At 36.8% G+C, this 21,815-nt stretch overlaps 2 protein-coding genes across 2 annotated transcripts; one reads left to right on the top strand and one right to left on the bottom strand.

Annotated features, from left to right (window-relative positions):
* The first annotated feature begins 89 nt into the window (after positions 1–89).
* Positions 90–19,188, top strand: LOC109152899 (senescence-specific cysteine protease SAG39-like). The gene is made up of 4 exons (XM_019300579.1): positions 90–94; positions 8,186–8,188; positions 17,808–17,910; positions 18,484–19,188. The coding sequence occupies exons 3-4, from the start codon at positions 17,839–17,841 to the stop codon at positions 18,907–18,909; spliced, it is 498 nt and encodes a 165-aa protein (XP_019156124.1). The 5' UTR covers positions 90–94; positions 8,186–8,188; positions 17,808–17,838; the 3' UTR covers positions 18,910–19,188.
* Positions 11,408–13,806, bottom strand: LOC109152895 (uncharacterized membrane protein At1g75140-like). Its single transcript, XM_019300575.1, has one exon. The coding sequence runs from the start codon at positions 13,583–13,585 to the stop codon at positions 11,582–11,584; it is 2,004 nt and encodes a 667-aa protein (XP_019156120.1). The 5' UTR covers positions 13,586–13,806; the 3' UTR covers positions 11,408–11,581.
* Positions 19,189–21,815: the final 2,627 nt, after the last annotated feature.

The raw sequence follows: 21,815 nt of genomic DNA, 5'->3' as shown, positions 1-21,815 counted from the left end.
TTAGAACCTTTCCTTAAAAAAGGTAATTTTCCCAGGTAAATGCGGGTTCTTTTGGAGAAAATCAAGGGAAAAAAATATGTTCTTGAATCACAAGGTGAGTTATATACAAGTCTTAACCGTAGTTAAAACTTTTTAGTTAACCGTGGTTAGTAAGTGAAATCGAAACTGAGTTGAGGTGCTTAATCTACAAGATTTGATCTTAGACTGAAATTATCCAAGCAAATTTAAGCTTTACAAGATGACATGGATGATGACATGGAAACACAATATTATTTTCTTTTATTTTTTACTGCCATCTGTCTAGCAAACTTGCAGAATTAGCAAGTTTGCTAAACAGCTTGCTAGGCAGCTTTTTGCTGTCAACAGCAGCATTATTTGACTTTTTGGTTCTTTTCTATTTTTTTTAAATCTCTTTTATTATTATTATATTATTATATTTATAATATAATATGAAGGTGGGATCACTTTAGAAAGTGAGAGAATATTACAGGAATATAGTGTGAATAGTAGATGATTTGTAAATATGATAATGTGGAAGTGGGACCCATTTTTTAGAGTGGGAGAAATTTGCAGGGATAATGTTAGTCTTAGGTTTCCAAGTGACATGATCATGTAGCTCCTGAGGACAATAGTCTCGGAGGTGGTCGGAGTAATCTTTTAATTTGTTCTTTAGTGGAACACTATACTTATGCTTTACGGATCAAAATGGGTTAGTTTATACTTTTTAGTTCAAAATCACTAATCTTGCGCAGCTTTTGGTATGGTTGTTTTTCTATCCTTAGTGAGTTGAGGAGCCAATTGAGGAAAGTTGGAGTAAATGTAGATGGATCCACCAAAAAATTAAAATGTCAATCAATTTTTATGTTTAGTGTGGTAATTAAGTTGGAGCTAGTGATCAACAATTAAGCCACTGCAGAAACACTGCAAATTTTTAAAAATAAATATCTGTATGATTTTCTTTCTATAAATTAAACAATCAAAGTGAACAAATAATCAAATGAAAATTATAAAATTAGTATGCAAGTTAGTAACTTACCTTGATAGTTGGAACTTCAAAGAAGTGAAGAACCAAGAGTCTGCAATGGATGAGGGCCGTGAGGCTGACTGGCTGAGCGGCGACCGGCGAGGCAGCGAGCGCTTGAGCGGGGACAGGCGAGAGGGCTGGCGGGCTATGACAGTCTTTTGAGAGATTAAGAGACAGAGCGAGGGAGAGAAGCCAGAGAGGGTTGCGATTTACGATTTGCGAATTTGCGAATTTGAGATTAGGATTTTAGGGTTTGCGAGAGACGGAGAGATTGAGAGACAAAGAGAGTAATACTAGTTGACTGGGAGACAAAGAGGGTTCACTGGAGTAAATGAGAAAGATTTATGGCTGTAAAATTTTATGTATAAGATTGCACCAAAGGATAAATAGTTTTCCCGCAAAAATATTTTCACTTCTCCTGACGTTTTATGTTAAAATTGATTTTTTAAATAAAACATTTAGGGACGTTTATTATAAAACGTCATTGATTCTATATCTTTAATAACAAAAAAATTATATTTCGTCAGCAAATATTACAAAAAAAAAATTATATTTCGTCAGCAAATATTACAAAAAAAAATTATTGTCTCTACCAAAATATATAGTGACGTTATTTAATATATCGTCGCAAATTGTTATATTTAGCGATGTTTTCTAGAGCGTCATTAAAATTTTCGTCGGGAAATGAAAGATTTCTTGTTGTGGTGGAGTTATACTCAGTATTAATGTTTTTTCCTTTTAAATTGAGATACGTGTTTAACTAGTGCGTAGATGGAGGTAGTGACAATGGGGTTCGATATGTGGAACGTAACTATACCACATGCACAATTTTTCAAATTGAGAAATATGTCTAAATTTGTCTTTAGAGCAACCACATCAGTGGGTTGTACTTGATTTTTGAGAAAGAAAAAATCAATATATGATTTTTTTTAGTTGATGGGAGCTGAGGGGTGGTTTTTGAGAGGTTTTTATTCCTGCAAATTTAGGTTTTTTGTGGGCCCTAAACTTTGAAAGGAAAGGAGAAAAGCGAGTTGGCAGGTGCGCGTTTCGCGCACCTACTGCGCCTAGTTGGCGCGTAAATGCCATATGTTTGAATTCTTTCTTTCCCTTTTTGATTGTCAATTACGTTTTTCTTTTCATTTTTTTCATTGTTTTTCTTTCTCCTTCTCCCTCTCTTTCCTATATGGTATGACAAAAACCAAATAAAATCTTCAATTGATGATGCTCATCTTATATTTGGAAGAAATAATCTTGCAAGATGACATGTAAAAAATCTGAGCTTGCAACAAATACAAAAGTTGACATTTTGGTAGCTTGTGTACTTAGAGCAATCACACCAAGGGATCTTAGTGAGTTTTTAGAGCATCCTTAGAGCATCAATACCAGTAGACCATTTGAGGTTTTTTCACGGTCTTTTAGGTTGAGTAGGCCACATGGCGGAGTGAGAAATAAGAGAGAGAATGGGTCGGCTCCTCTTGCAAGGAGGGGTTATTTCTCGTCTGAAAGGAAAGAGAAATAAATGAAGAAAGAAGTAGTTGTTGTGCGCATTTCGCGCACAACAAAGCCACGTCGGCCGCGTGCACTGCACGTGCGCGGGTGGCGCGTCAAGCGTGCTGACAAGTATGCCTAACATGCTTCTTTATTTTTTTTGTTTTTAAAAGCAGTCTTGTTTATTTTTCTCTTTTTTTTTTCCTCCCATATTCTCTTTCCTAATCACACTTAGGGCATCCCCATTAGGGGGATTTTACACATATTTTAAGAAAAAGTTGATGTGTTGGAGGAGAGAGAGGGTTGGGGTTGTTAGGTTATTTAAGAGATTTTGTCAGAATTTTGGGGATTTTAGGGGATTAGCGGGGGGGGGGGGGGGGGGGGGGGGGTTAAACATGACGCCGCAGTCGCAATGATACGTTTTGGTGCCGCAAATCTTGGCGTGGGCTTTGATGTCGGACTGGACGGCGTATTTCTTGCCGCAGCGGTGGCAGCCGAACTTCTTCTCGCCGTGTTTCCGGCAGAAATGTTTCTTGATTCCGGAGAGATCGCCGAGGGCTTTGGACGGGTCATGGTGGGGGCAGCTCGGGACTGGGCAAACGTACACGCGCCGCCTTGACGCCGCCGCAGTGCCGCCGCTGGTTCGTTGCTTGAGCCCCCACGGCAAGTTGTGGCTCCGGCGGTGGAGCTGCAAGTTCTGCTCTCTTTGAAACCCTTTTCCGCAGACGTCGCAGAAGAATCTGCTCGCCGCCGTCATAGACGCCGGCGACAGAGCTATCACTTCTGTATCTTCACCTGCAAAACACGCCCCCATTCCACAAATCTAATTAACAGAAAATCCAAGAAAAACCCAAAAAAAAAAAAAAAAAAAAAAAAAGGAAAGGGAAATGTCCTTAAATCACCAGGAGTTGCAGGGGATCTTGGCTTTCTCTTTTTTGCCGCCATTGCTGATGAGCTTTCCATCTCCTTCTGTTAAATATATTGAGTTCGAATCCCCTATTAAATATATTGAGTTCGAATCCCCTTTCCCAAAAAAGGTTTATTACGATTTAATTATAAAATTTATGTGAAATATATTTTGTAATCAAATTATGAGAATAATTTTAAAAGAGAATTTAATTTTTATGAACTATATAGTAAATATAATATAGAAGTTTTGTGTCAATATATATTTTAAGTTGATCTAATTAAAATTAAAGGATCCTTTCAAAAAAAAAATTAAAAGATTTATAAACCTACTGAAACACAAAGAACCAATAACGCCTCCACTAAGGCTTGAACTCATAATCTTCCAAATGGAAGTCCAACCCGGGTACCATTAGACCACATAGTCTTGGTATATATAATATAATTCATTCTAACGATTTTATAGTTTATCATGAATTATTTTTATCATGTTGTGAAGCTATTTAATTTTCGACCTAATAAACAAATTTCTACAAGGTCTTTTCCAAGGTAAATGCTGGTTTTTTTTTTTTAGAAAATCAAGGGAAAAAAAAGTTCTTGAATCACTGGGTCACAAAGAAATAGTGGACCAGGTTATATATAAGTCTTAACCGTAGTTAAATATTTAATTAACTGTGGTTAGTGAGACTAAAACTGAGTTGATGTGTTTAATCTGCAAGGTTTGATCTTAGGTTTCTAGGTGGCATGATCATGTAGCTTCTGAGGATAGTCGTCGGAGGTGGTCGGACAGCACAAAGTGAGTAATCTTTTGTTGTTTAGTGGAACACTGTACTGATACTTTACGTATCAAAATGGGCTAGTTAATACTTTTTAGTTCAAAATCACTAATCTTGCGCAGCTTTTGGTATGGTTGTTTTTCTATCTTTAGTGAGTTGAGGAGCTAATGGGGGAAAGTTGTAGTAAATGTAGATGGATCCAACCAACAAATTAAAATGTCAATCAATTTTTATGTTTAGTGTGTTGATGAAGTTGGAGCTAGTGAGCTTTCATACGTATGTGGATTTTTTTATTTTTTGAATGCTACTGACTCTATTACTCAGTATTAGCGTCTTTTTTTTTTTCTTTCAAATTGAGATACATGTTTTACTAGTGGGTAGATGGAGGTTGTGCCAATGGGGTTCGATATGTGGAACTATACCCACGTGCACATTTTTTTTAGAAGCATATCCAAAGTTGTATTTAGAGCAACCACATAAGTGATTTTTACACGGTTTTTCATAAAAGAAAAAATCAGTATATGATTTTTTAGTTGATGGGACGGGTGCTTTTTGAGAGGTTTTTATTCCTACAAATTTAGGTTTGTTGTGGGCCCTAAACTTTGAAAGGAAAGGAGAAAAGCAAGTTGGCAGGTGCGCGTTTCGCACACCTACTGCGCCTAGCTGGCGCGTAAATGCTGTATGTTTTAATTCTTTGTTTCCCTTTTTTACTGTCAATTACGTTTTTCTTTTCTTTTCTTTTCATTGTTTTTCTTTCTCCTTCTCCGGACCCTCTCTTTCCTATATGATATGACAAAAAACAAATAAAATCTTCAATTGATGATGCTCTTATCTCTAGTCTGGAAGAAATAATCTTGCAAGATGACATGTAAAAAATGCAAGCTTGCAACAAATACAAAACTTGACATTTTGCAAGCTTTTGTACTTAGAGCAACCACATCAATGGATCTTAGTGAGTTTTTAGAGCATCAATATCAGTAGATCATTTGAGATTTTTTCACGGTTTTTTAGGTTGAGTAGGCCACATGACGGAGTGAGAAATAAGAGAAAGATTGGGCCAGCACCTCCTGCAAGGAGGGGTTATTTCTCTTCCTAAGGAAAGAGAAAGAAATGAAGAGAGAAGCAGTTGTTGTGCGCGTGTTTCGCGCACAGCAAAGCCGCGTCGGCCGTGTGCATCGCACGCACCCCGCAAGCCTGATATGCTTCTTTATTTATTTTTATTTATTTTTAAAGCAGTCTTGTTTATTTTTTATTTTTTCTCTTTTTTTCAGTTTCCTCCCATATTCTCTTTCGTAATCACACTTACAAAAACTCCTCCAAATTACAAGAACACACACATATATAGGGGCGGATTCAGACTTCAGATGGGCAACCGAGGCAGTCGGTAATTACAAGTTTTTATTATGAAAGATTTATTAGGAATAACCAGTTTGGTTGGCGTGAATGGCTATGCGCTCTCTTTCCTTGATTGGACTGGCCTGGTGTGAACCAGGATTAGTCTGAGTATGGTACGAGCTTAAAGGTGTCTCTTACAGTTAGGTTTTGGTTTTACGAATTAAATCTAAATTGATTAATTATAACTTATATGAAATATATTTTGTAATCAAATTATGGCAATTATTTTAAAAGAGAATTTATTTTTTATGAACTATATATAGTATATATATAATCTCTAGAAGTTTTGTGTAATCAATATAGTATATATAATCTAGAGGTTTTGTGTCATTGTATATTTTAAGTTGATCTAATCAAAATTAAAAGATCCTTTCAAAAAAAATTAAAATTAAAAAATTTATAAATAATAGAAAAGATATACAAATTATTCTAACTATTTTATAGTTTATCATAAATTATGTTTATCATGTTGTGAAGCTATTTAATTTTTATCCTAATAAACAAATTTATACTCCGCTATATATATATATATATATATATATATATATATATATATATATATATATATGCTACATAGTAGTATATATAGTACTCTGAAAGAAAAAATGTCTTTTTCAAGGTAAATGCTGATTTTTTTTTTTTTTTTTGTTGAGAAAATCAAGGGAGAAAAAATGTTCTTGAATAACTGGGTCACAGAGAAACAGTGGACCAGGTTATATACAAGTTTTAATCGTAGTTAAAGCTTTAATTCAACGTGGTTAGTGAGTGAGATCGAAACTGAGTTGAGGTGCTTAATCTATCTGCAAGATTTGATCTTATGTTTCCAGGTGGCATGATCATGTAGCTTCTGAGGACAGTCGTCGGAGGTGGTCGAACAACGCAGGGTGAGTAATCTTTTGTTGTTTAGTGGAACACTGTACTGATGCTTTACGGAGGAAAATGTGTTAGTTTATACTTTTAGTTCAAAATCACTAATCTTTCGCAGCTTTTGGCATGCTTGTTTTTCTATCTTTAGTGAGTGAGGAGCCAATGGAGGAAAGTTGGAGTAAATGTAGATGGATCCACAAAAAAAATGTCAATCAATTTTTATGTTTAGTGTGTTGATGAAGTTTGAGCTAGTGATCTGATGAGGTTTAATATGTATGTGGAGTTATACAATTGGTATTAATGTTTTTTCCTTTCAAATTGAGATACATGTTTAACTAGTGCGTACAGCGTATATGGAGGTAGTGACAATGGGGTTCGATATGTTGAACTATACCACATGCACAATTTTTCAAATTGAAAAACATGTCTAAAGTTGTCTTTAGAGCAACCACATCAGTGGATTTTGCTCGGTTTGTGAGAAAGAAAAAATCAATATATGATTTTTTAGTTGATGGGAGGGGTGGTTTTTGAGAGGTTTTTATTCTTGCAAATTTAGGTTTGTTGTGGGGCCTAAACTTTGAAAGGAAAGGAGAAAAGCAAGTTTGCAGTTTTGCGCATCTACTGCGCCTAGCTAGCGCGTAAATGCCTTATGTTTTAATTCTTTCTTTCCCTTTTTGCCTGTCAATTACGTTCTTCTTTTCATTTCTTTCATTGTTTTTCGTTCTCCTTCTCCCTCTCTTTCCTATATGATATGACAAAAACCAAATAAAATCTTCAATCGATGATGTTCTTATCTCTGGAAGAAATAATCTTGCAAGATGACATGTAAAAAATGCCAGCTTGAAACAAATACGAAACTTGACATTTTGGCAGCTTTTGTACATAGAGCAACCACACCAATGGATCTTAGTGAGTTTTTAGAGCATCAATATCAGTAGATCATTTGAGTTTTTTTCACGGTTTTTAAGGTTGAGTAGGCCACATGGCGGAGTGAGAAATAAGAGAGAGAGTGGGTCAGCTCCTTCTGCAAGGAGGGGTTATTTCTCTTCCTATGGAAAGAGAAATAAATAAAGAAAGAAGCAGTTTTTGTGCGCATTTCGTGCACAGCAAAGCCACGTCGGTCGCGTGCACTGCACGTGCCTGGGTGGCGCGTCTGGCGCGCTGACAAGTACGCCTGACATGCTTCTTTATTTTTTTAAAAAAAAGAAGTCTTGTTTATTCTTTTCCCTCTTTTTTTTTTTCCTCACTTATTCTCTTTCCTAATAAAAACTCCTCAAAAACCAAAAAAAAAAAAAAAAAAAAAAAACTCCACCATTGTGGATGCTCTTAGTAGTTTATTTCCATTGCGGTTTTAAGGAGTTTTGGTAAGTGTGATTAGGAAAGAGGAAAAAATGTGAGAGAAAAAAAAAATAAATAAAACAAATTCTGACATTTAAATAAAAAAAAAAAAAGTTGAACAAGCATTATAGTTTAAGCGCCAACTAGGCGCACATCAGGTGCCCAAAAAAAAAAAAAAAAAAAAAAAAAAAACTCTCACACTAGTTAAAAACCAATCTTCAATTTTTTCATCTGAAAAAAACCAAATAATATGCACCACCAGGGACGGAGCCAGGATTTCTAGTGAGGGGGGCGAAGAAGCAAATGTAAAATGAGTACAAAAATGTTCAAATACAAGGTCCAAATATAACATTAGAAAGATTATAGCTAACAGTACGTCAATAAAATTTAGGCTGTAGGCAGTAACTCAGTAAGGCAATCGGCCAAAAGCAGAAAATTGAACAATTATAACTAAGCAGAAATCTTAGTAGGTTGTAGGTAGATTATAAACAACAATTATATAAAATTGAACAAAGCAGAAATCTTTATATAACTAAGTAACCATCCAACTTCCAAAGTTCCAAATTGCAGCCAACAAATCCAACAATTATATAAAATTTGAGAGACATGGAAGTATGGCAAACTGGCAATATTTCCTAAATTGCTAAACAAATTCATGTAGAACAGTAGAGAACAATTGAACAAAGCAGAAATCCTTTTGCCCTAATTTGAGTAATTTCCCTAAACAAATTCATGTATTCAACTAATTCCAGTATTAACAAACTAACAAAGCACATACATTAAATTGATTAAACTAAAATTAGAGGATTTAGGGAAATTAGAGAAATTAGGGCAATATTCAAACCTGAGAATGAGAGGCCGGAGAGGAGACCTGAGACCAGAACTGCGAGGGGCCGAGGGCTGAGGCGGTGTTGCCGGTAACCAGGGACGACGCCTCGGCAACGAGTTTGACGGGAAGAAGCGGCGACTCCTGTACTCCACACTCCAGCGAGGCAACGACGTAGACCAGTAGAGAGAGAAGCACGAAAAGGAGCTGTGCGTGCTGCGTGAACGACTGAAGCCTTATGGAATAAGAAAATTTTAATTTTTATATATATATTTCATTGACATTCGCACCTCCTGCAAGAAGGGGTTATTTCTCTTCGTAAGGAAAGAGAAATAAATGAAGAGAGAAGCAGTTGTTGTGCGCATAGCAAAGCCGAGTCGGTCGTCGCACGTGCCCCGCACGCCTGACATGCTTCTTTATTTATTTTTATTTTTTTTAAAAGCAGTCTTGTTTATTTATTTTTTTTCTCTTTTTTTCTGTTTCCTCCCATATTCTCTTTCATAATCACACTTACAAAAACTCCTCCAAATTACAAGAACACACACATATATAGGGGCAGATTCAGACTTGAGAGGGGCAACCGAGGCAGTCGGTAATTACAAGTTTTTATTATGAAAGATTTATTAGGAATAACTAGTTTGGTTTGCGTGAATGGCCGTGCACTCTCTTTCCTTGATTGGACTGGCCTGGTGTGAACCAAGATTAGTCTGAGTAATATTTCTCTTACAGTTAGGTTTTGGTTTTACGAATTAAATCTAAATTGATTAATTAGAATTTATATGAAATATATTTTGTAATCAAATTATAACAATTATTTTAAAAGAGAATTTAATTTTTGTGAAATATATATATATATATATATATATATATATATATATATATATATATATATATATATATATATATATAATCTAGAAGTTTTGTGTCATTGTATATTTTAAGTTGATGTAATCAAAATTAAAAGATCCTTTAAAAAAATTACAATTAAAAGATTTATAAATATTAGAAAAGATATACAATTTATTCTAACTATTTTATAGTTTATCATAAATTATTTTTATCATGTTGTGAAGCTATTTAATTTTCGTCCTAATAAACAAATTTCTACTCCTATATATATATATATATATGTGTGTGTGTGTGTGCGCGCGCGCGCTACATAGTAGTATATATATAGTACATAGTTTGTTTCTGAAAGAAAAAGGTCTTTTTCAAGGTAAATGTTGGTTTTTTTTTTTTTTTTGTGGAGAAAATCAAGGGAAAAAATATTCTTGAATCACTGGGTGACAGAGAAACAGTGGACCAGGTAATTATATACAAGTTTTGACTGTAGTTAAAGCTTTTTAATTAACCGTGGTTAGTGAGTGATGAGATCGAAACTGAGTTGAGGTGCTTAATCTGCAAGATTTGATCTTAGGTTTCCAGGTGGCATGATCATATAGCTTCTAAGGACAGTCGTCGGAGTGGTCGGACAGCGCAGGGTGAGTATTCTTGTTTATTTTTATATTTTTTTTTTTGTTTCCTCCCATATTCTCTTTCCTAATCACACTTACAAAAACTTCTCAAAAATCACAAAAAAACATCACCATTGTGGATCCTCTTAGTAGTTTATTTCCATTGTGATTTTTGAGGAGTAATTGTAAGTGTGATTAGGAAGGAGAAAAACAAAACAAATTCTGACATTTAAATAAATAAATAAAAAAGTTGAACAAGTTTTACCGTTTAAGCGCCAGCTAGGCGCACGAAACGCGCACCTGCCTTCATTAATTTTTACCAATGGGCCCCACAAAGATGCATCCCTTGCACACACACACACACACACACACACACACACACACAACCTCTCACACTAGTTAAAAACCCATCTTCAATTTTTTCATCAGAAAAAACCAAATAATATGCACCACTATGGATGCACTTAGAACAGTACCCAAAAAAATAAGGTGTTGATTTTTTGTTGATGGGGAGTGAGATTTTTTGGAGCTTTTTATTCTTGCAAGAGTAAAATTGTTGTGGGACCCAATGATTGAGAAAGGTAAGGAAAGCAAAGCAAGCAGTCTAGCCTCGCGTGCTGGAGACGCAAACGCCCAGCTAGGCACGTCTGGGTTTTTTTTTTTCCTTCTTCTCTCTCTCTCTCTTAGTGGCACCTGAAAAATCGTGTAAAATTTCATACTAATATGGATGCTCTTAGCTATAAAAATAGGATCTATTTTTTAAAGTAATTTGGAATTACATATATGTAAAGAAAATAGTGAATAAATTGTAAATTTTAATGATGTAAAAGATTTACTTAAAGAGAGCGAGTGTTTTAGAGATAATGATAGTTTAAGGCATTACTTTTTTTTTTCTTTCAAATTAGAAAACGTGTGAACGTGTCTAAGTCTAACTAATGTGTTGATGAAGTTGGAGCGAGTGGGGTTCGAAACTAGGAGTGGTACACAACACCTAAATGCAACTTGTTTTAGAATTACATAATGAGACTAATTCAGCTAAATTTCAATTGAATCCATTCAAAGGCAGCTCCCCACACACACACACACACACACACACACACACACATATATATATATATATATATATATATATATATATATATATATATATATATATATATATATATATATATAATTTCCCCAATTCCCCATTTTATTCTTCCGGTAAGTAGACCCATTTTGCTGAAGATGAATAATGGCAGTGGGATAATCACAATAAAGATGTGTACCATTAGACTGACAAAATAGGAAAGTTATATGGAGTACTAATTATGCAGTTCAAGAGAGTCAGACAAACATTCCCAAAATGCCATCATTATTTCTTCTCAAACTGCAAAGTTACAACAACAGATAAAACTGAAACACTGACCACTCTGGTTGACAGTAAAAAGTAAATATTCAAAGATTTTTTAAACTCTATGTGGTAACAATAGATACAGCCATACAGGCATGATGTGGTAAATGTAAATCAACTGTTATCATCCACAACTTGGCTGTTGCCAAACAGGCTCTCCCTTCTTTTAGGAAAACCCCCAGTGTCAAGATTTGGGCCCCTATATTTCAGTTCTGCTGCTGCTCTGAAGTTTGGATTATCAACTGAAGATGGCCTAGAACTTGCAGCATCCGTGGCGGCACTTGGCCTATACGGGGTGGTAGATCCGCCCGGATATTGTGGTTGAGATACAAACCGTCCCGATGAGCCTCTTAAACCGCTGTTCCTTAGGTCCATTATGTCTGAATTCCTTGACGAATCTGCGAAAGATATGTCGCTGCCCTTGCCAGATCCCAGTGCAGCTCCATCTGTACCCGAGGTAGAACTAAAGGGATCGTCGGGGCCCCAAGACGTGAGGGCTTCCTTTTTATTGGCGAAGAAATGCCATGCCCCGAATAGGAAAAGGATGAAGAGCAACACGGGGCTTGTCCACAGCATGGTGTTGAATTCATTCTTGAAAACCGGAAGGTTCGAGCGATACATCCCTATGTAACCGTTTCCTGTCCCGAGTATAACGAGCTTTTCCCGGTCACTAGCTAGCAGCGGGGTTAGCATTCCCGAGTTGGGATTTAAGTCCACCGATTGGTAATTGAGGAACGAGTTCATGACCTCATCGAGGCGTGCAGAGGACACGAGTTTGGGTCCTCCAGCCCTAACGTAATGCTGAGATGACACATTATACACCCAAACTTTCTCGAGGTTAGCTATGAGTAAATACCCTTTAATCGCCTGAAACGTTAGGGGCTCGGTCATGCCCGTTTCCAGCTTCTTCTTCGATCTAACCCTGCACTTGAAGTTCATTATATCGCCTAAAAGTAGCACGTGAATCATGTCACCATCGGATGTAAAGCCGTATGCTTTTGACCATTCGATGGCATCAAACACATAGCTTTTAGCAACCGAATTGTTCAAGCCTTCACATTCAGATTCCCTAATCCTCATCGTCCTCAAGTCCAATGATCCCGCGCCAGTCTCTGTTAGAAACAAGAGCCTTTGTTTCAAGAACGCAAGCGGCCTGCTTTTTGGCACTGCCAATCCATAAACCGATCCATTCTCCCTGAACACCCTAAGATTCCCGTTAAAATCCGTTGACAAGACATACCTATTTCTCCCCATATGGTGCACTTCCAAACTGATAATCGAAGATCCACCTTCCCCAATTTCGGGAGAAGAAAACTTCCCAACAAACTCCATATGAAGCAAAGGCCACTCCTCCCCATTCTGCACCCCCTCCCAAACTCTATGCTTCAAAATCACACCATTCTCATGCCCCGTGACTAATACACTCTCGTTCTTGTAAAGTGTCAAGAACGACGCGAGAGCTGTAATGGGAGCATCTAACAATGTGTTGAACTCAATCAGCACTTCCCCATTTCTCGAGAACACATACAACTGCCCCCGAGCATCCCCAACCACGACATACTTGCTCATTCCATCGAAATCTCGGAATGGCAACACATTAAGGCAAGTAGCATCTGAATCCAATCTCACTGCAGATACAAATTGAAACTTCTCAGACCAAAAAGGACTGTACTTTGTCACTGAAACTGCCCCAACTTTATCCCCAGCACTGATCCCATCCTTCTCCCCAGTTTTCTCCAAAAACGAATCACTATCCCTCCCCTTCCCAGCATACTTCTCTTCAAGATCATATTTTGACAACCTTCCAATACTGGGTTTTGCAGAATCTGAAGTTTTAACTTCTTCTGGGTACTCCGATAATCTTGATCCTAACCTAGCCACTAATTCACTAAGATCTTTCACTAACCCCTCGAGCTTCTCTAACTGTACTTGGTGTCTGTTTAACACATCTAAGGCATCAGTTATTGATTCATACGTCCCTTCATTTTTATCCTCTTTCTCAATCAGAGAGGATGGCTCTGAGTTCGAGTCCGCATCGACCCAACAAATATGCAGAAAATCAGAGGCTATAAGCAAAGAGAAGAGGAAAAACTTGCCTTTATGAGAGGCGGCAGCCATTGATAGAAAAAGAAAGCTTTTCGGAAAAGGTCTACTCGGAGTCAGAGCTCTCTCCACATTGATCTTGACTGTTGTTGGTTGATTATGTAGTGTGATTGACCCGAGTGGAAGGAGTAATCTTGTGTGGATTTAGGGCAAGAAAATTACTGAACTTTCAGATTTGTTCAGGTGAAGCTTTGACGGAGAAAATGGGTCAGCGGGAGACTTTCTTGGTGTAATGACTAGAGCGGATTTCCTGTGGTCCTCCCCACTTTAAGATTCCTGGTCACTCGCCACAAGCACATAAAAGAAGATAAATTCAAGAGTTAATTCCAGCATTGATCCTCCGACTATTGTGATTTTTCACAATTGGTCTTCGACTTTTAATTTGGATAATTTAGACATTTGACTTTCGAATTTTTTCCAATGTTGGTCTTTCTGTCAGATGAAGCTTAAATGGATGTTAAATTAAGGGGTAAAGTAGTCATTTCAAGCTTAGTGTATAATTCATTAATTCCTCCGTATTTCTCCCTTCCTTGTATACGTGACATATACGCTTCGTTCTTCAACCAAGGCGCCGGAATATCTCGACGGCTCCCTCGTATGCGACTATGGGTTCCACCCGTTCGGGCTCGGATTGGCGGAGGCAATTGGTGTCACGAGAGAGACAACATTCGGAGGAACCAAAAATGGCTTCTGGTGCGGTTTTATGGAGTTGTTTAGAAGGGTCATGCGATTCGGAGGAACCTCAACCGACGCCGGAAATGTACGTACAAGGAGGAGCCAGAGAAGATTCACACCCCGACAAGGTATTATTACAGCTTTTTGCAATCTAGCCGTGATAATGTTTTTGCCTACAATTGATTATGGTTTCAAGAGTTGCATTGGCAATGCAATTGTATGACACTTGACAATGTTCAAAGAATGTTACACTATCATTTTCCCCTCGACTTTGCTTCCACTTTGGTATTTCGTTTGTAGCACAGTCCCTTATGGCCTTATGTGTGTCGATCTGGATTCCCCTGCTAGCTTCTGAATCATTTTGAACGGTGCTGATATGATTGTTTGCTTGGAGAGATAGAGATGTAAGCTGATTGCCCATCAAGATCGTTAGTTCGTTACTGTTGCTGGCGAGTGCTGGCTGGGTTGTAATTCATGACGTGGAGCTCGATTCATCAACATCAAATGAATCTTTTTTTTTTTTTTTTAAGGTTAACATCAGATGAATCTTTTTTTTTTTTTTGAAGGTTAACATCAGAAGAATATTTTTTTTTTTGAAGGTTAACATCACAACTTATATTGCGCGAGTCATGATTTGTAAATAAGATCCACTCATCACATTGCAATACACACCATGAATTGTAGCAAAGGATTGTGAATGACATTAGAGGAATGAATAGATTCTTTGGCTAAAGGTAAAAAACATGCCTACTACTGAGAGCAGAGAAGAATAGACCTAAAATTGGCAACAATATTTCAAGTAAAGCTAAGTATATCACAACTAACCAAAGCTCGATGTGCACCAAAAGCCCCCGATGATGCACAAGTATTGCTTTGAAGCTCTAAATCGGACCATGAGGGATTTGTTGCGGTTTGTAGATCCTAACAGTTCTAACAAGACTTTTGGTGGTAAAACAGTAGTACTAGGTGGGGACTTCCATCAAATTCTACCCGTAGTCCCCAAAGGTACTAGACAAGATATAGTTTCTGCAGCTATCAATTCTTCCTATTTGTGGAACAGTTGCAAGGTAATGAAGCTCACAAAGAACCTTCGCTTGAATGTTGTACACGACTCTGTAGAACAACAATCTTCACAACACTTTGCAAATTGGATAGCTGCAATTGGTGATGGCAAAATTGGTGGACCTAACAATGGTTATTCAGAAGTAGAAATACTCAGTACTATGTTACTACCGTCCGATGGTGACCATATTGAAACCATTGTTAGAAGTACATTTCCTATGTTTGCTAATGTCAATTCTAATGCAAGTTATCTTCAAGGGCATGTTATTCTAGCACCTACACTAGAGGTAGTGAATTCAGTGAATGACTATATGAGTGATTTGCATACGGCTGAAAGTAGAACATATTTTAGTTGCGACATAGTATGCAAAGCCAATGCAGACACTGGGATACTTGGTGATGTCCACACACCAGAATTTTTGAATGGCATTAGAGCTTCAGGTCTTCCAAACCATGCATTAACTCTAAAAATTGGATCACCAGTCATGTTATTAAGAAATATTCATCACTATGTTGGTTTGTGTAATGGCACGCGGTTAGTAATCACCAAGTTAGCAGACCGTGTAATTGAAGCTGAGTTAATGGATGGTGCTAACAAATGAGCAAAAGTCTTGATACCTAGATTGTTAATGTCACCGTCTGATATGAGGTTGCCATTCAAGTTTCAACGAAGACAATTCCCGTTGATGTTATCATATGCAATTAGGGATGGCAATGGGTCGGGTGTGGGTCGGGGAGGGCTACATCCATCACCCAACCCACCTTATATTTTCTCCACCCACCCCCACCTCCAACCCGCATCGGGTGGACTTTTTCAGAACCCACCCCCACCCCCACCGGGTGCGGGTGCCCACTACGGGTACCCACCACTTATCATCTTATTATGTTTTTCAAAAAATAATATTTAAATTATGTACACATAATAAAAAAATAAAATCCATTAGTGATACTAAAACATAAATAATGGAAATATTTAAATATAATAACTAAATTGTTACTTTTTAAAAATAAACTTAGTAGTTTTGATATAAAAAATAGTAAAAAGATACACGGAGTTATATAAACTATTATAAATAACTACATACTAGTATTTATTTTACTATTATATATATATATACACACACACATGGTGGGTCGGGTGGGGTTCTAGGCGGGTCTTGTACATAGAACCCGAATCCAACTCGACCCACCGCGGGTTTTCTTTTTTAAGACCCACCCCCGACCCACCACCCACCATCATCCAAAAAAACCCGATCCATGCGGGGTGAATTCGGGTGGATATCCACGGGTCGAATTGAAATTGCCATCCCTATATGCAATGGCTAATTAACAAAAGTCAAGGTCAAACATTGTCACATGTAGGTTTGTTACTTAAAAAACCAGTTTTTGTGCATGGTCAATTGTACGTGGCTGCATCTCGAGTTAACAACCCAAATGGTCTTAAAATATTGAATGCCAACGACTCAAGATCAAGTGCTACATCAATAACCAACGTGGTATACCACGAAATCTTCAATAATTTGTAATTTTGTGACAATGATTTTTGTATATTGTATGCTAAACTAATTTCATTATTTTTACTATTTGATCTAATTAATGAAATATATTTTTAAAATAATTAGACAACATCTTTAACAATATCCATCCCGTGCATCGCACGGGTACTTTACTAGTTATATATATAGATTGATTGATATAGATATATAGATATGGATATGGGTATACAGAACTCAAACGGTGGAAGAATCTGGAACACCAAAATGACGTATCGCCTCACATTTGGACTCTAGACTTCTGGAGCCATTAACCAAATGAAGAGTGAAACCGTGTTTTTGTGGGGGTCAAGTCCATAATTTTGGTAATTTCACAACTCACCGCACCCGCTATATAAGCCGCCCCAAATATCAACAATGGATATGTCATGGAACCGTGTTCATCATCTATGATGAACATGGTCCCAACAGTAACAGTATACCATTATCTTTTTTTTTTTTTTTCTTAATTAATCGCGCGACTTTTCTTCTTCATTTTTCACATTTTGATTTTGCAGTTTCACTTCCTTTTCGCGCAAGCTTCTTCAACATAATCACATAAAAAGAAAATTCATAATTTCATAACTGCACATTCATAATTGTATGAATTTATGAATGTGCAGTTATGAAATTATGAATTTTCCTTTATGAGATTATGAATTTTCTGTTATGAGATTATGAATTTACAGTACATTCATAATCTCATAACAAAAAATTTATAATCTGACCAAACGCACATTATTAACACCACATTAGCTATTAAAAAAAATCTATAAAAATAACACCGTTTGGACCTGTGGTGAACACGTAAAAATTGAATTTCTCAGATCATTCACATGCTACGTTACTACTTCCTTCAAATGAAGAGTGAAACTAGTTTTCGTGGGGGTCAAGTTTCACACCTCACCGCACCCGCTATATAAACGGCTCCAAATATCAATGCTCTTCCCACAATACGAAAAAACGAGTTTGGCTTCTAGAGAATTCGGAGAGACGGAAATGGGCGCCGCGACTTCTTCAGAGGAGGGACAAGTGCAGTTCGATGAGGGCCTTGAGAACGAAGAACTGTTGGTATATTCTCTTTCGATTGATAGTTTGGTCGATCTAGGGTTTTGATATTCTCTTTCGATTGATCAGTATGGAGAATCTGATTTACTGTCTCTTGTTTCGTCGATCTAGGGTTTTGAATCTGCTTTTCTGCGGCGGTTTTGTTGAAACAATTTTGGGAATTACTCGTACTATTTAGTACACCTTGCTAGTTAGATTAGAATCATATGCACATATATGCATGTTGTTTATGTTCCTGATTTCGTTTCGTTGAACTGCAATTGATCAGCACGTTTTGTTGTAGTTGAAACGTAGAATTTGACTTATGGAGAATGTTTTGGCTGCATTAACTCATTGATCTTCTACTGTATACTCTGTAATTTTTTATGTAATTTGGATTCTATGTTGGAGATTTTTATGCCTACTTCTTGTGTTTAGAGAAATTCTTGTGTTTATAATGTATTATCTGCCTTAGAGATTGTGCTTTGATAGGCCATTTCTGAGATTTCTGTAAGGGTGAGTCAAACTCCCTTTCCAGCTTCATTATTATATTTTATTTTGCATAATAATGAACTGTTGATTGGGTTACTCTTTCAGGCACCCTCGTCACCCAAGGACATGTTCGACAATTGGTGCCGGTATTATGGGAAAACGTACTCCTCGGATCATGAAAGGCAGCACAGGCTGGAGGCGTTCAAGAAAAACTATGATTTTGTCTTGAAGCACAACAGAGCGGGGAATTCCACCTATACCGTTGCACTCAATCAGTTTTCGGATCTCACCGACGATGAGATGGCCTGCCACAGGGGGTTCAGGGGGTTCTTGGCTCCTGGGAAAGATGGGTTGATGCCATCCTCGGCTCCTGGGAAAGATGGGTTGATGCTATCCTCGGCTCCTGGGAAAGATGTTGTCAGAGGTTTTGATGTTCCTGCTTCTTCGGATTGGAGGGCTAAAGGTGCTTTCACCAAGGTGAACGATCAAGGCAGTTTTGTGGTTTGTTGGTATTTTCACATGAATCTATAAAGCTAATATCTTTTTTTTCTCTTTTGATTACTAAAAAAACTCCCAACTTGTTCCTGTTGGTATTTTCACATGAATCTATAAAGCTAATATCTTTTTTTTTTTTTTTCTCTCTTTTGATTACTAAAAAACTTGTGCCGACTCAAACTAAAAGGCCAATAGGTCAATAGGCCACTCGTGTTGAGAGTTGTAATCTTGTAGTTACCAAGTCAATTGCCATACCAAATTGGCTGGGGTTGCCCCCAATAAATGAGTGTTGAGCTGTTTGCATTTGCTGAAAAAGATCAGAGCTTTATATTGGACATCAGTATTTTCAGATTAGTATTAAAGTTATTTTCTGTTCCATTTATTTATGAATATGTTTTGGTGGATTTGAAGGTTTTATGGTTTCGTTATTTTTAGTGTTCCTAATCGTCATCTTTGGCTGTAAGGACAGTGATATTATAAAAATAAGCTGAGAAAAGGTTACACGTGGCTTTGTGGGATTTAATCTGGAGTAGCTGCTGCGGGGCTGGAGGATGATCCGCAAGTGTAGGAGTTGTTCCTAAATTGTTTTTTGTCAGTATTAATGTTATTATAAATTGAATATTAAGGATGTATTGTAAATGTTTAGTATTTTTTTTTATAGAGTATTAATTTAGGTATATGTCTTATTTTATTGGAAAAAAATTAAATTACGAAATGGTCACAATTTCGATTCTTGTCAACACATTTCAGGTTAAACAAGTCATATTAAAAAATTTTAGTGCGATTTATTTCTTATGTGTATATACACATTCAAATTATGTATTTTAGTTTCTCTGATCAGAAAACAATGAAGAAAAGAATATCATGCTTATTTTGGCCAAGTTATTATGGGGCTCAAACCTATGACTTATTTGAGAGAATCACTCCATGCTACTAGATCACAAAGTCATGTGACTATTTATTTATTTTGAGTAATTTAAAAAATTTACAACCATTATATAATGGCAAATTATATCGTGCATTAGGGTGCACAATGCATTGTGCACCCTGACCCAAAACGACATCGTTTCATACATTTCGCGTGTTTGTTGTTTGGAATTAATAAATTCTGACAAAATTTAATCACATAAATACATAATCGTTTCTTAGCAAACTACTATTTGTTTGATATGCTAATTTTATTTCAACAAGCACTGAAAGATGATCTTGTAATTCACATTTATCATAGATAAATGTTTATATAATCTCTGTTGGCCTGGTGACGGGATCTCTTATCAGCCTGTCTAAACAGAGTTAATTTACTATGACAAAACATAGCCGGTCTAAACAGAGTTAATTTACTATGACAAAATATATAATAGTGTCTGGTGGGCATAGTGTCTGGTGGGCTGATGATTACCCCGTAGATTAAATCACCGTAGTTCTGTACAGTAGAATGGTAGGTTGACCGATTGAATAACGTGACCGGGAACCTCTTAAATACAGTGTTTCTGGCGTGATCGGGAACCTCTTAAATACAGTGTTTCTGGTAGGTGAAAAAGTCCATTTCTAAGACAATAAATGAGGTATTTATAGAGGGCCTGCAGGTGGGAATCTGACTTATGCATATGATTATGTGCTTCAAAATAAGGGTATCAGCACAGAAAATGATTACCCCTATCAGGCTCGAGATAATATATGGGACACCGTACGTTCTTTTCTTAAAGTCTTTCCTTTTCTTTTTTTTTTTTTTTCTAATCCATTTTTGTTCATATTACTTCTCGAACATATTCATCATCTCTAATCTTTAGTGTGCTTACGTTGCAGTTGAGATCGCCGAGATCGCCTGCAGTGACCATTGATGGGTATAGGGTTGTACCCGCAGGTAATGAGCAGGAACTACTAAAAGCAGTTGCCTCTCAGCCTGTCAGTGTTGGTGTATGTGGTTCAAGCCCTGCGTTTAATGAGTATACCAGGGTTGGTTCTTGTAACAAAGTTTTGTTGTTTGTTTTCCTTTTGAAATTTTTTGTTTTTTTGTTAAGCAAATTTTGGTAATGTCCTGTGGTTTATTTTCCAGGGATATTCAACGGGGCTAGTTCAAAAAAAATAGATCATGCCGTATTTATCGTGGGGTACGGTTCTGAGAATGGCATTAATTACTGAATCATAAAGAACTCGTTGGAACTGAATGGAGAATCAATGGTTTTATGTACATGCAACGTGACACTTGCACCCCGGAAGGGATGTGTGCGATCAACACGCTCGCTTCGTACCCAATTAAGATATATAATTGGGTATGGATATTATGTGTTGAAAAATAAAGAGTTAGATTTATCCATAGGGTTGTGTAAATTATGGGTAGTTATTTACAAAACACAGATAATACTAATATATTTCAGTCTTATATACACTTTCTATTCCTTGATTCTTCATCATTGTTTCCGCCTAACTGGCGGGTGGTGTTATTCTTCTCCCGCCAGGCCATTCCATCTTTCAAATTCAACATGGTATCAGAGCAAAAATTTAATTTCTTTTAGGACTTATTAAAGCTTTAGTAAATATATAAGCTAATTGATTATTTGAGCCTACAAAAGAATAAAATATCTCCAGATGCAACTTTCTCTCGAACAAATTGGCAATCAATTTCAATGTGTTTCGTTTTTTCATGAAAAAGTGGATTTGACGCAATATGTAAAGCTACTGGATTCCTGCTCTGATACCAGGATTATGTCTGTTAATTGTGCAGAGTTGTGTTTATAGGATTGAAATTTTTTTGTTTTTTTGTTAAGCAAATTTTGGTAATGTCCTGTGGTTTATTTTCCAGGGGATATTCAACGGGGCCTGTTAAAAAAAAAATACATCATGCCGTATTGATCGTGGGGTACGTTTCTGAGAATGACATTGACTATTGGATCATAAAGAACTCGTGGGGAACTGAATGGGGAATCAATGGTTTTATGTAC

The sequence above is a fragment of the Ipomoea nil genome, unplaced genomic scaffold, assembly GCF_001879475.1.
Source record: "Ipomoea nil cultivar Tokyo-kokei standard unplaced genomic scaffold, Asagao_1.1 scaffold2480, whole genome shotgun sequence".
NCBI classification, from domain to species: Eukaryota; Viridiplantae; Streptophyta; class Magnoliopsida; order Solanales; family Convolvulaceae; genus Ipomoea; species Ipomoea nil.
The sequence above is the reverse complement of the archived record's forward strand: the minus strand, read 5'-3'. Positions and strand labels throughout refer to the sequence as shown.

What these genes read in the sequence shown, in the direction of transcription:
- LOC109152895 (XM_019300575.1), bottom strand. Translation starts at nt 13,585, where the DNA reads ATGGCTGCCGCCTCTCATAAAGGCAAGTTTTTCCTCTTCTCTTTGCTT.
- LOC109152899 (XM_019300579.1), top strand. Translation starts at nt 17,839, where the DNA reads ATGGGCGCCGCGACTTCTTCAGAGGAGGGACAAGTGCAGTTCGATGAG. An exon ending in TTGAGAACGAAGAACTGTTG is followed by an intron (nt 17,911 to 18,483) that starts GTATATTCTCTT and finishes TTACTCTTTCAG; the next exon opens with GCACCCTCGTCACCCAAGGA.